This window comes from Pundamilia nyererei, unplaced genomic scaffold (assembly GCF_000239375.1).
Source record: "Pundamilia nyererei isolate P.nyererei 1_Seehausen unplaced genomic scaffold, PunNye1.0 scaffold00384, whole genome shotgun sequence".
In the NCBI taxonomy this organism is placed as follows: Eukaryota; Metazoa; Chordata; class Actinopteri; order Cichliformes; family Cichlidae; genus Pundamilia; species Pundamilia nyererei.
In genome coordinates this window covers 316,021-327,984 of record NW_005187785.1, presented here as the reverse complement: position 1 = coordinate 327,984, position 11,964 = coordinate 316,021, and the positions used below count along the sequence as shown (strand labels likewise).

General features: G+C 44.0%; 2 protein-coding genes across 6 annotated transcripts in view; both read right to left on the bottom strand.

The window, feature by feature from the left end:
• LOC102207126 (transmembrane protein 189) overlaps window positions 1-5,792 on the bottom strand; it is a gene marked incomplete at its 3' end in the record, with an annotated part of 35,576 nt that extends 29,784 nt beyond the window's left edge. The window contains exon 1 of the mRNA XM_005752836.1: window positions 5,257-5,792. Coding sequence (XP_005752893.1) covers window positions 5,257-5,416 — 160 coding nt within the window. The remainder of the gene's footprint in view (window positions 1-5,256) is intronic.
• Window positions 5,793-9,739: 3,947 nt separating this feature from the next.
• Window positions 9,740-11,964, bottom strand: part of znf423 (zinc finger protein 423) — a 129,272-nt gene continuing 127,047 nt past the window's right edge. For all 5 annotated transcript variants that reach the window (XM_005752831.1, XM_005752832.1, XM_005752833.1 and 2 more), the window contains one exon: window positions 9,740-10,463. In XM_005752831.1, the coding sequence (XP_005752888.1) occupies window positions 10,434-10,463 (30 nt within the window). In that variant the 3' untranslated portion in view covers window positions 9,740-10,433. The remainder of the gene's footprint in view (window positions 10,464-11,964) is intronic.

Below are 11,964 nucleotides of genomic sequence, written 5' to 3'. Positions count from 1 at the left end.
TTTTGCCTCATAACTTTTGCACTGTCCACTTCCTGCTGTGACAAAACAAATTTCCCACGTGTGGGACTAATAAAGGTTATCTTATCATATCTATAGATATAGATAGATATAGATATCTATAGATAGATATAGATATCTATAGATAGATATAGATATCTATAGATATAGATATCTATAGATATAGATATCTATAGATATAGATATCTATATCTATAGATATCTATAGATATATCACCACCAATCACAGTGGGCTGCCTGGACCAAACATGCCTGTTTCTTTTGTCCCAGTCCAGATCTGGATGCAGCCAATAATAAGAATGCTCATTTAGCTGCATTTAGCCATTAAGATGTCTTCTGATCAGAATATTATACATGCGATTATTTAACAGCCTGTGTGTGATGTTCCGTTTACACACAGTATGCTAGCGATCACATGTTAGTAAACATGGCAGTCACACAATCATGTCAGTTGTTGCTCGTCCATTGGAGCTGTGATTTCTGAATCACACATCCACACAAACAAAAACCCAACTCTGGTCAAACATCTCTCGTACCTTACACCATCCATTTCTTTCCTAAATAACTTAAATAATCTCTCGTCTGTGAGTGGCTGTGTGCAGGTAAACCCATCTGGTTACATTAATGTGTAATGTTTGTGTTGCCTGGCAACAGCAGGAAAGAAAAACCCAAATATCAGAGCTGAGACGTTATCTCACTAATGTAATTGCATTGAATAACAGATCCAATTCCACTAATGGGGAAGGTGACTCTTACTCACAGTGACTAAAAATAGGACGCCTGGTGTCCCCAGGTTCCAGTAAAGTCAGGGGTGATGGCTGATTTTAAATGAAAATGAACGTTTTAATAAATCTTGAGGAGCCTTTTCAGCGAGTTGCTCTGGGGCACAAACACGACAGGATTGCAAATATGAACCAAATTTACGTCACCAGGTATGTCACATGTGGAGATAGCGGTGCAAACCTTTTTTTCCTCTGATCATCATTCCTTTTTTTAGAAATTGTCAACAAGTTGCCAGCTTAGCTCGACCAGAGGCAATTAAAATGCTCAGTGAAGTGAGACGCAGGGCAGATGGTCAGGCAAAAAGTGGCACAAGCCAGCTTGATGCACAACTGGTAACACAGGTTGTCTTTGCTTAGGTCTGAGCCCCAGCGTGCCCACCCTCGTGCCAAAAGCAACGCATGTCCGCTGATGAAATAGCTCAATTTATCTTGTGCCTTAAATTGTTGCCATCTATTTCACCAATCAATAAACTGCAAAATGTGGAAGTGTTGAGGAGGCTCAACATCCCACTGTGAAAACCTGGATTTAATTATTTCCATAAGACACATTTACCTATAATGAGCTACGTATTGACTGATGTTTTTTTTAATGAAAGAAACAAATGCAGGAGGAGGTGGCTGGGGAGAGGGAGGTCTGGGCCTCTTTGCTTAGGCTGCTGCCCCTGCGACCCGGCCCCGGACAAAGCGGATGAAAATGGATGGATGGATGGAAAATATTCAGGAAAACCACATCATACAAGAGCTGATGTCACAGGAGCTACACCTTGTTGTGATGGAGGTGTTGCCTGTCCCAACAGCGGTACTGGGAGTTTCTCCCACAGGGTTCAGACTGCTCCTTGGTTTTATCCTGCCAGGCAGTTTTCTTTCCAGGTGCCTAATCAGACTTACCCGTCCTGGAAGACATAAGGTGAATTTAACCTCCTAGGACCTGCGTCCACATATGTGGACATCACAATTTGGGTAATTTAGACCAAAATAGTCAATTTTGCTCTACAAGGGCCTGATATCCACTTAGGAGGACATTATAGTGCTACTGTTCTATCGAAATTTTAAACGAATATCCTCATATGTGGATCTCATTTTTATTAGAAACAAAAATCAGGTAAAAAAAATAAAAAAAATCTGGTAATTCTTTGTTTTTACATTCATCAGGTCCCAATCAGCCCAAATATCAAAGAGAAATTAAAAATGCTGCTGTGGAAGCATTCAGGTCTGAGGAGGTTAAACTAGCGGGCAACAAAGAAAGCCAGCCACACTCTGGGCCGAGGACTAGACTGGAGGATTACTCCTGCAGACTCTGTCACACATCGATTTTGAACTGAACATCTGAAGGCAACAACTTCACTAGACTGTAAAAACTACTCAATCCTGTGGCAGCGTCAGGGACAAAGCAGTAAAGCATAAAGGACACAGGTGGTTTTAATTCAAAAAGGGGTTTTATTGACCCAAAAATATGAAAACATATTTAACAAAGCCAAAACTCAAACAGGCAGACCAATAAAAGAGGTCAACTCAATAGACTAAACTCAAGATAATAATTAACAAAACCTCAAACAAACATATGATAAACTGACCTCCTGAAATGACACACGGGGGAACTTAAATACTGGTTTAGCCAAACCAAATGACACACACGGGGGAAAACAAGGGCTGCCATATAACCAACTAATACAACACAATGAAACAAACATGAAACACCCCCCAGGCAATGAAGCATGTGGTGCAATCCAATTAGGCTGTCAGTGGTACTTCAGGTCTCGCAGCCCTTTGCCACACCTTTTGCCAGACAGGAGAAGCCAACCCCCAGGTAACTCAAACAAAGAAAGATGTATTAATATAACATAAAACAGAACTTTGACCTTGCAAGGTTAATTTGTGTGCACGCCATATAAACACTGGAAGGTGTGATGGAAAAATAAATACATTTAATAAAGAAACAATATTGAACAATAAGTAGAATATTTTAAAGTAGTGACTGTAAATTAAACTAAAGTGAATCAACGGGTGGTGAGGTGTGGAGCTTACCATGTGTGGCATGCCATCACAGGCAGGAAGGGCTTCGTCCCCACGACTGTGCCGTATCACACTGTCCACAGCACACGGGCATACATATTCACATGGTACAAAAACATATCACGATGTCATTGCTATACCATCGCCATGCTTTCCTGTTTCCACAGCAAGGAGACGAGCCCTGCATGGCCTCAGCCTCTGATGAAGATTTCATACGTAGTAAGGGAGCTACTTCAATAACAGAGCCCAGTACTTTTGCTCCAGTTACAGGCCATGTGTAACTGAAGCAGTGCTCAGCTGTACTCCATGTGACAGGAAGAGCAAACTGTGGAGCGACTGATGCAGTTATATGATTGAAAAGCAGGGCTTTAAAAGGCCAAGTTACTTTAGTCACTGTAAAATTAATGTGTTAAGCAATTCTTCTACATGGTTTATTGACAGGTTTTAGGGACAGCACTACCTGGGCTGCTTCTGTTCGACCTATGCTGTGTTACTCCTATTGCCATGACAGGAGTTCATCGAAAAAGGAGGATGAAGAACGCCTATCGTTTACGTACCCTGATAAAGGCTGCACCCGTTCAGTGGCTTTTTCTATATCATCACAAATCATTATCACAAATGTTCTTGAAAGGCTACATCGCCCTCCCTTACTCCGCCCTGATAGCTGACTGTAAGGTTTCTGGAGCCCTTTTAACACAAGTACTTTAGACGAGTTGGAGAAAGAGCTGTGAGTACAGCGGCTTCATCGCCCTCCTGTTTAAACATGACGCCTATTAGAAACACGTTTGCTTAAAGGGAGGGTAAAGGAGCAAAAGTGCTGAAGTGAATTAAATGATTAAGTATAAGATAAGTCCCCTTTGATTCAGGCCAAAACATGACGCCGTGTTGACGATGGTTACGCCTTTTAGCGCGTCCATCCAGGTGTCAGCTCGTCCCTTCTTCTAAAATATTTTTCACCTTTAGCAAAACAGAAAAACACAGAATGGGTTTGAAGGCCTGCATCACCACTCGGGCTGCACAATGTGTAATGTTGATAATATGTTTTTTCATCACAATCCCCTGATTTTAGTGACAAAACTGTTTTGCTGTCACACAAACATAGCCCTACGTTTTCCATGTAGTGGGACACACCTGCTGATGCACAGATCTCTGCAGTAAAATAAATCAGTGCTCTACAAATAATGAATTCATCCATCTACTAAAAGCAGGAGATAAAGTTTTGCACCCCACTCATTGTACCTGCATGATGCATGTGACCAAGTAGGAACGTTTGACGGCCTTCTCTTTTTCCCAGTGTTTTGTGTACAGTGAAGTATCCCCACTCCTGTGTCCATTTTCCAGAAGTCTTCATCCCTCACCGTGTTTGCTGGACACTTATCGTTGGCCAGAGGGAATGCAGCTGCTTTGGTGATTTCAGTGCATCTGTGTGAGCTGGATGGACGGGCTGACGAGCTGCACTGGCTGCTGTTAGACTTTTCACATTAGCAACCGCCGCAGTGTTTTTCTTGGCTTTAATGCATTTGTTGTACTGCAGTCAGTGGTGTGTAACTTAGTCGTGTTGCTTTGCAGACCCACAGCAATCTTTGCACATTATTTCATCTTGGTTGGTCACTTCCCATAAATCCAAAGTATTTCCAAACAACGGATGGCGATCTGCTTCGAGTTCCAAGTTCTTCTCCTTTAGCTGTGATTTTTGTTTCGATGCTCTGTTGTGTATCTGTCTTATCTAGTCGCCATCCAGGAAACTTTAAGCTTTCATTGGCACACGTCATTCGATCATGTTCGTTTAGTTGTGGGAAGCCTAAATGGTGACTGATTGTCCTAAAACTACCAGAATTGCCCTAGAGCTGGGAAATTGGGATTGTTTGATCACTCTTCACTTACATGTACAAGCTTGTAATCATGGGGCAAGAAATGATGTGAGACAGACGGGAGGTCGGTCACTGACACCCACCTATCCGTGCAGGACATTTCACTTTGAAAGCATGGATAGGAACATACTCCCTGAGTGGGCCTTCAGTAAGAAAAAGTCTGAGGTTTGTTAACATGCATAAATGTCTGAGCGGAACAACGTGTGCACGAGCTTAACAGAGGCCTGAGACAGAGGTACTTCAACCATGCGAGCATGGTGGGGGGGTCAGTCAGCTGAAACTTGTGCCCCCCCACCTTTAGACATTAGGCCTTCACAGTACGTTTATGCAATAATAATAATAATAATTCACTGTCTGCTGCACAGTCTTTGTAGTAATTAGTCGTTAATTACATATCGCTGTTAAGTTTGTTAACGGGACTGCCATCAAAATAGACCCTCACCACCATCATCATCATCCCCGCGTCTGTCAGCTCTGATGTCGCACTGTGGGCTGTTAGGCCTCCGCTGATGCACACAGACAGTAAGTCACACCAGCACTAACACCACCGAGGACGATAACGACGCTTTTACCTGGCGAGTACAGCCGTGCTAGCTGTCGGGCCCCGGCGTGCTGCGGTCCCCAGCGAGGCGCCGCGCTGCGTGCAGCCGCCCCATGCTCGTTGCCGTTCGGATCCTCCTCCGCCATGGACCGGTGCCTGATGTCGGTCTCGGAGAGTAGCGACGCCGCCATGACTCTCCCCGCTTTGGGCTTTCAGCTACAAGACATCCACCGTGGAGCTGTCCCGGGCGATAGTGTCACGGCCTCCGGCTGTCGCGGCGACCGAGCGGAGGAGGTAGGCTCAACCAATTGATGCTAGCTGGGATGTTACCGGAGCAGCCTCGTGCCACCCGGAAATACTCACACGGACCTATTTCACGGGGCTGTACCCGCCACTGCTGTGAATGTGCACCAAACGACAACCGGACGGTTAAATGTACCGCGGTTTAGTTCCAAGTGTTCTGCTAAACAAACTTTATTTGTGCCTCCGCTGAAAAAAACAGGTCCTCAGAGTTCACCGAGCTGTCGTCAGCGTTAGGGACCGTCTGCGTTTGGCAGCGACGTCACAAAGTGAAAGTACGATCCGAGTACCTGCAGGTGTAGATCATGTATCTTTAAATATCCATACACACGTTTCTAATTGTTTTAACTGGTGTTGTAGCACTAATGATGGCGCAGTGGTTGTAAGGGTCCGGTGTCAGCATCTGTGGATGTGTTGGCTTCATCCCGCAGTCTTAACATGTGCGCCTCGGGTCATTTATAAACTGGGTGTAAATGATTGTCTGTGTCTCTGTGTTAGCCCTGTGATGGACGGGTGGCCTGCCCTAGTGCAGGAACAAATACGGTAGTTTTAAGGTAACAGTCAGCCAGACATTCAGGAGCTGGAGGACGAATAATAGGACAGATATAGAAATATATGTTTGTTTGTTTGTTTGTTTGTTTGTTTGTTTTTCTTATGAAAAAAGAGTGGAAACGTGCGCGTGTGTGCAGCTATCTCAAAACGCCTCTTGTTACTTATTAGTTGTTTCATATTATTTCTATTCACTTTAATTAAAAAAACCAAAGTTTTTAAAAGCCTTTCCCGTTGGCATGTACTCGTCTCCCACCATCTGTGCTGCAATGGAATTCTCCCATTAGTTAGTTAATGTCTGTGGTAATGGTAAAAAAAGGCTGTGTGCAGTTAGTTTGGTTAGCTGACAAAAGGATAACATACATGTGGGCATACAAACCACATCCCAGTGAGTCTTTTAGAAGTAAAACTGAAAGTGTTCAAGGCTGCACAAGGCCAAACAGTTCAGGAACCAGGATGAGTGAGTGTGATCTCCAGTCCCTCAGACTACACTGCTCTAAGAATGGGTGCAGTTCTGTAGGGTCACAGTTCATCGCTGTATCCACAAATTCAGGTTAATACTGAACCGTGTAATTTTAAAAAAGGACATAAACGAGATGACGAAACATTACTGCCTTCTCTGGTCACAGACTTGATGAACAGTAATCGGGCACAATATTGTCTGACAGATCGATATTCTTTTTAGGAACACCTGATAAAATAACACATTGATTCGTGCCATATAAAAAGTGAGACATGTCAATTCAGATTCTTTGTCAAATATACACTAATGAATCATTTTACATCAGCAGCCTAACCACTGTCATGATAATAAATACTAGTTAATCTATAGCACCAAATCATCAGCCAGTCACCTGTGAGCTACAGCATGGCAGAGCTGCCTGTCACCTGACAAACAGGACATACATGACAATAAGAATAAAATGTGGAGCTGCTTCAGTGTTTCTGTCACTTTGTGCAGATCTTGACTCGTCAGTAATGTTTGTAGGCTGAGTGCATTTTAAAACTGTGCAAACTGCACTACAAGGTGGAATATTTGCAAAATCCTGACGACCTCATGATATTTTGTCTCAAACATTAACCCTATGAATACGTCAGAGCCATTAGGATGAAATTATCGTGTCAGCAACATGTTAACGTTAGACATATAATTCTAACAGCCTCTGTAAACTAATATCCGGGCTGCTCGAGGCTGCTGTTTTCTCTGACAGCTTCAATCAAAATGAGAAACGCTGCTCTGAGACTGAGAGAACCAACAGTGCTGCCTGCTGTGCAGGTAGTTTCCCAAACACGTTCATGGTTACATACAGTTTCAGACTGATGTGGGCCAAAGCCTGGCACAGCCTGGAACGTTATTGTGACACATTTATGAGTGAGCTTGGCTTTAAGTGACTGACAGGTTTCCTTGAAAAACACTTTCTTATATCCAGCTTCTTCCTCTTTGCTGCCGTCCTCCTCTCCTCCTCCTCGCAGCGCAGGTTTGCCGCTACTGAAACTAAACAGAGCTCCCTGAAAGGCTCAGCCAATCACATTGGCCATATTTGTCACATGACTAGGACTCCAGTAGAGCACGTAATTTAACTCTTTCTGCTCCGCTGGGTGAATGCGACGCTGACAGATCGTTTTTTTTTCTATCGGGTTTGATTTTCTTTACTCAAAGAGATCAAATTATTGGTGGGGACACGTCCCTTCCGTCCGTGCCAAATCTACGCCCTTGCTTGTCACCCATTGGATTATTGCTGGAGACATTTTTAATGCTGGCTTCAAGTGCAGTTATTCTAAGAAGGAAACAAAACTGTGCAAAGTTTATGAAACGTTACTGCATTACTAATATCAACTAGAAGTGAAAAAATGATGAACCTCTCACTCCTTTATATTTTGCATCCAAACAGCCGTACCTTTTCAAATTAAAGTCTGCTAATAGTTCTTTTTGAAAGTCTTTCGAAGTTCTAGACATCAGCTGCTTTTTCACTCATATTCAGTCCTCGTGCTGGATTTTTGTTTGTTTAGAGCATAAAAAGGCAGTTAATTGAAAGGATGAACCAGTGTTGTGTCTTCACATAACAACATTAGGCACGTTGTTTCTAGTGCCCTGGTGCAAAAACACATGGAAAAATCTGAAAAGATGCAAAAGACAACAGACTGACAGGCATAAAATAGAAGTGTTGCACCAACAAGGTGATTCCCAAAGAACTGTTAGCTAAACACCTGCTATATCTCAGCGTGATGTGCAGTTTGCCCTTCAGAAAATATGAACGACCTGGACAGTTGGAGGAAAAAGAAGAAGTGGCATGTCTAAGAGAATATTTGCGCCAGGTGAACAATATCTGGAAGTCATGAGAGAAAATTCAGCAAAGACCTGACATGGATTCAGAGACGCATCTGGCCCTTCAGCTGATCCATCTCCTCTTCATCAGAAATGGTCTCAGTGGGAGGGTGGCTGTGAAGAAGCCATCCATAAGGAAGGAGCACACAAAGGCTGAGGTGTGCCAAATTACACAAGAGCCAGGCTGAAACTCGGTGGCTACAGATCCTATGGAGTAATTCATCTGTGTTCAAAATATTGGAGGGAGGGGATCATCAGAGAACTATAACTGTGGGTGTCAGTGGAGGATCGGGCGTGGTTTGGGGCTGATGTTGGGGAAGTTGTTTGAATGATCAATGCAGAAAAGTGCAGCCAGATTTTGATCCATCATGCAACACCATGTGGAAAGAATCTAAATATTTTAGCACAACAATGATCCCAAACATAGAGTATATTTACATGTGTGCTTCCCCATGTTTCAGTACAAATATAAAGAAATGAGGGGCAACTCAAGACTTTTGCACAGTGCTACATGATTTCAACACACATCAATTCCATTGTAAAAAGTCACTGTGGGTCAGCAGAGGAAAAGCTTGATGAAAGCAGCTGTGTTAAACTGTCAGTGCAGCCGGTACGAGGTGCAGAGTGAACGGCTCCACGGCCCTTTTTGAACGGAGCCTTCGGCCTCGTTGTCCCATTCTTTCAGCCCACACGCACTGCATGCTCGAGACACGCACACCAAACCACAATATCTGTACCTGGTCATCACCAGTGAGACGTGTATGATTCTCAGCCGTGTCAGGCTAATTATCTTACAATGCGCACTGCTGCTGTTGATAAGTGTGGTCATCATAAACCTCGTTCTTGTGTGCGTGACCTTAGATGAAACTCGACACAGATGGTCCACTGTGCCTTTTTTCAAACAGATCTATTCACAGAGGATTGTTTCCAGGTGTGATCAGTCCAGCTATCACCTTGTGCCTGAGCATAATGATAAAGGCCAGATTATGCCGTAGTCGCTTGTCTTTGTGCGCCGAGCCGAATGGCTGCATCGTTTCCAGCGCAGTTCTTGGTCACTCTCTGTGTCGCAATATCAGCAAACACAGCACCCAAGCAAACTCATAAATCACATCACACAGCAATTCTTTATTTGTCATTTATTTATTCCTTTCATCTTTTTTCTGTACTAGATTATTGCAATCTGGTTAATTCACATTCAAAAAGCAGTCGTTGACCAGACGCATTGAAATCGATGATATTTATTTTTTTACAATAACCATTATAGGCCCCATAGAGACTGGAAAACCCAATCCAAAAAAAGAAACATCTGTATGGTTTTCTGCACTTTATTTTTGTTTTCATGTCTTTTTGTTTTCATAGTAATTACAAAAAGGAAAAATATATATAACAATAATCATAAAAAGGATCGTTTTAGGTAGCGGTTTAGGAATATTACGACTGGCAAACAATCACAACACAGCACAAGTACCTACTTACTGCAAGAAATGAAAGGTACAAAAATGAAAACAAAAGCAAAGAAGCGCATATGGAAAAGGAAAAATCAAAGAAAACGAATACAATAAGTGACCGAGGGGACGAGAAAGTACAGTCTATGAAAAAGCAAAACAAAAAAATCCCAAAACAAAGGCTGTTTTCTTGCTTTTTTCCTTTTCTATTCATTAAAAAATAAAATAAATTGCATGACCTGGGGAGTGATTGGTGGGAGGGGGGAGACGGGGCGGACGAAGAAGCTGGTGGGGGTTTTGGCGGGACAATAAAAAATACTGCACGTACAATACCTTGGTTCTCTTTCCTTCAGCTAACGCTCACTGCTTTCCTCACCCACTTTTTCCTTTCTTTATTTAATAGCATATCCCATTAATATTCCTTTCCCCCGCTGCTCCTAATAGCCGCGCCCAGTGGCGCGATCGTTAGAGTTTTACATGTGAGTAGCAAATGACACTTTGATTGGCTGTGATGTGGAGATGGGGGTCCCCCGCCGGCTCTGGGTCGGGGGCCCCGGCTGAGCTGCGAGATCCTGCCGAGCCTCGGTCTCACTGCGCGTGCTGACTCAGTGTGTGGTTCTGCAGGGAGAGGGCGAGAGGGAGAGATAGGGAGAAAAAGTGAGAACACATGATGAGAGAAATAATGGGCTACATGAGCGGAGTGCTTTCCACTTGCCCCCCCACCCAATAATAGAGCAGAAACACAGCCGCCTCCCACAGCACAGACAGCGAGGCCTCCTCGCTCCTCCATACGCCGGCTGACGAAAGACGAGAACGGGAGAGAAACGACTCTGCAACGTACCGGTCGGTGCAGCGCAGAGCCTCACGTGTGCTAACGGGAAAACAACCGAGGGAAAAGAAAAATGGCAGTTTGAAAGCAATTTAAACACCAAGCTCAACAATAGAGCAACAACAGATCCGCCATTTTTGCAGATGGAATAGGAAGTCCGTAGGACCAACTCAAGACCGTGTAGTGTTTGGAGCGCCCCGGTTTGTTTGTCAGGGCCTTGAAACCCTCGTAGCTTTTCATATTGTGATTCATATTTTACAGAAAGTGTCGCCATGACTCAGAGACACGTTTACATCATTACATCACAGGCATAAATACACTTTTTTTCAAAATGAAAATTCACACCAGCTCAAAAAGAGACCGAAGACGTGACCTCAAGGTCAAAACGGAGACGATGGAGACGATGGACTGAGGCTGAGCAGCATGACGGTGGATGTACGGCACAGTTTATCTTAATGGAAAACTAGATGCACACGTAAGGGTAAGCTGGAGCGCGCACAACTCTCACTGGGGATGTTAAACACACACAGAAACATGCTTTGTGTTCTCGTGAACATGAACACACACATACAGAGTCCGTCCTCCGTTCCATATCAGAGACAAACTGAACCCCTGATAATCTGCCAGATTTGCCAGTTTTGGAATTTAGCATAACATCTAGAGCTGGGGAGTTACTGTGTGTGTGTGCGTGTGTGTGTGTGTGTGCGTGTGTGTGTGTGTGTGTGTGTGTGTGTGTGTGCGTGTGCGCGTGTGTGTGTGTGCGCGCGCGCGTGTGTGCGCGCGTGTGGAGATGACTGGAAAGATCTTTTTGGAAATGAGTGCGTGTATCAGAGAAAATTCCACTAGGATTTTTTCCTCCTCCTCATTTTCCCTGGATGTTACCGCTTTCTCCCTGTGAAATTTTCTCTCACTCACACACACACACACACACACACACACACGCACACGCACACACAAACATACAATTCCCAGTGAGATCTTCCCAATCAACGCCCCCACCCCCACCCTTCGCCACCACTAAAAGCAGCTTTCTCAGATTAATCGTTGTGTCTCACAGATAGGCCCCACTATGGAGAGAAAAAAAGGACAAAAAAGAGGAGGGGATGGGGGGGTGAAGGGAACAGCGAGGCGAGGATGTGGATGGGGACAGAAATGTGAAGGATTATACGTGCTTTGGGGTTGATAAATACTTATTTGTCATTCTATGGCCCTTATCTTGCTGCGCATGTTTTGTTGAGCCCTTTGGTGTGTGTGTGTGTGTGTGTGTGTGTGTGTGTGTGTGTGTGTGTG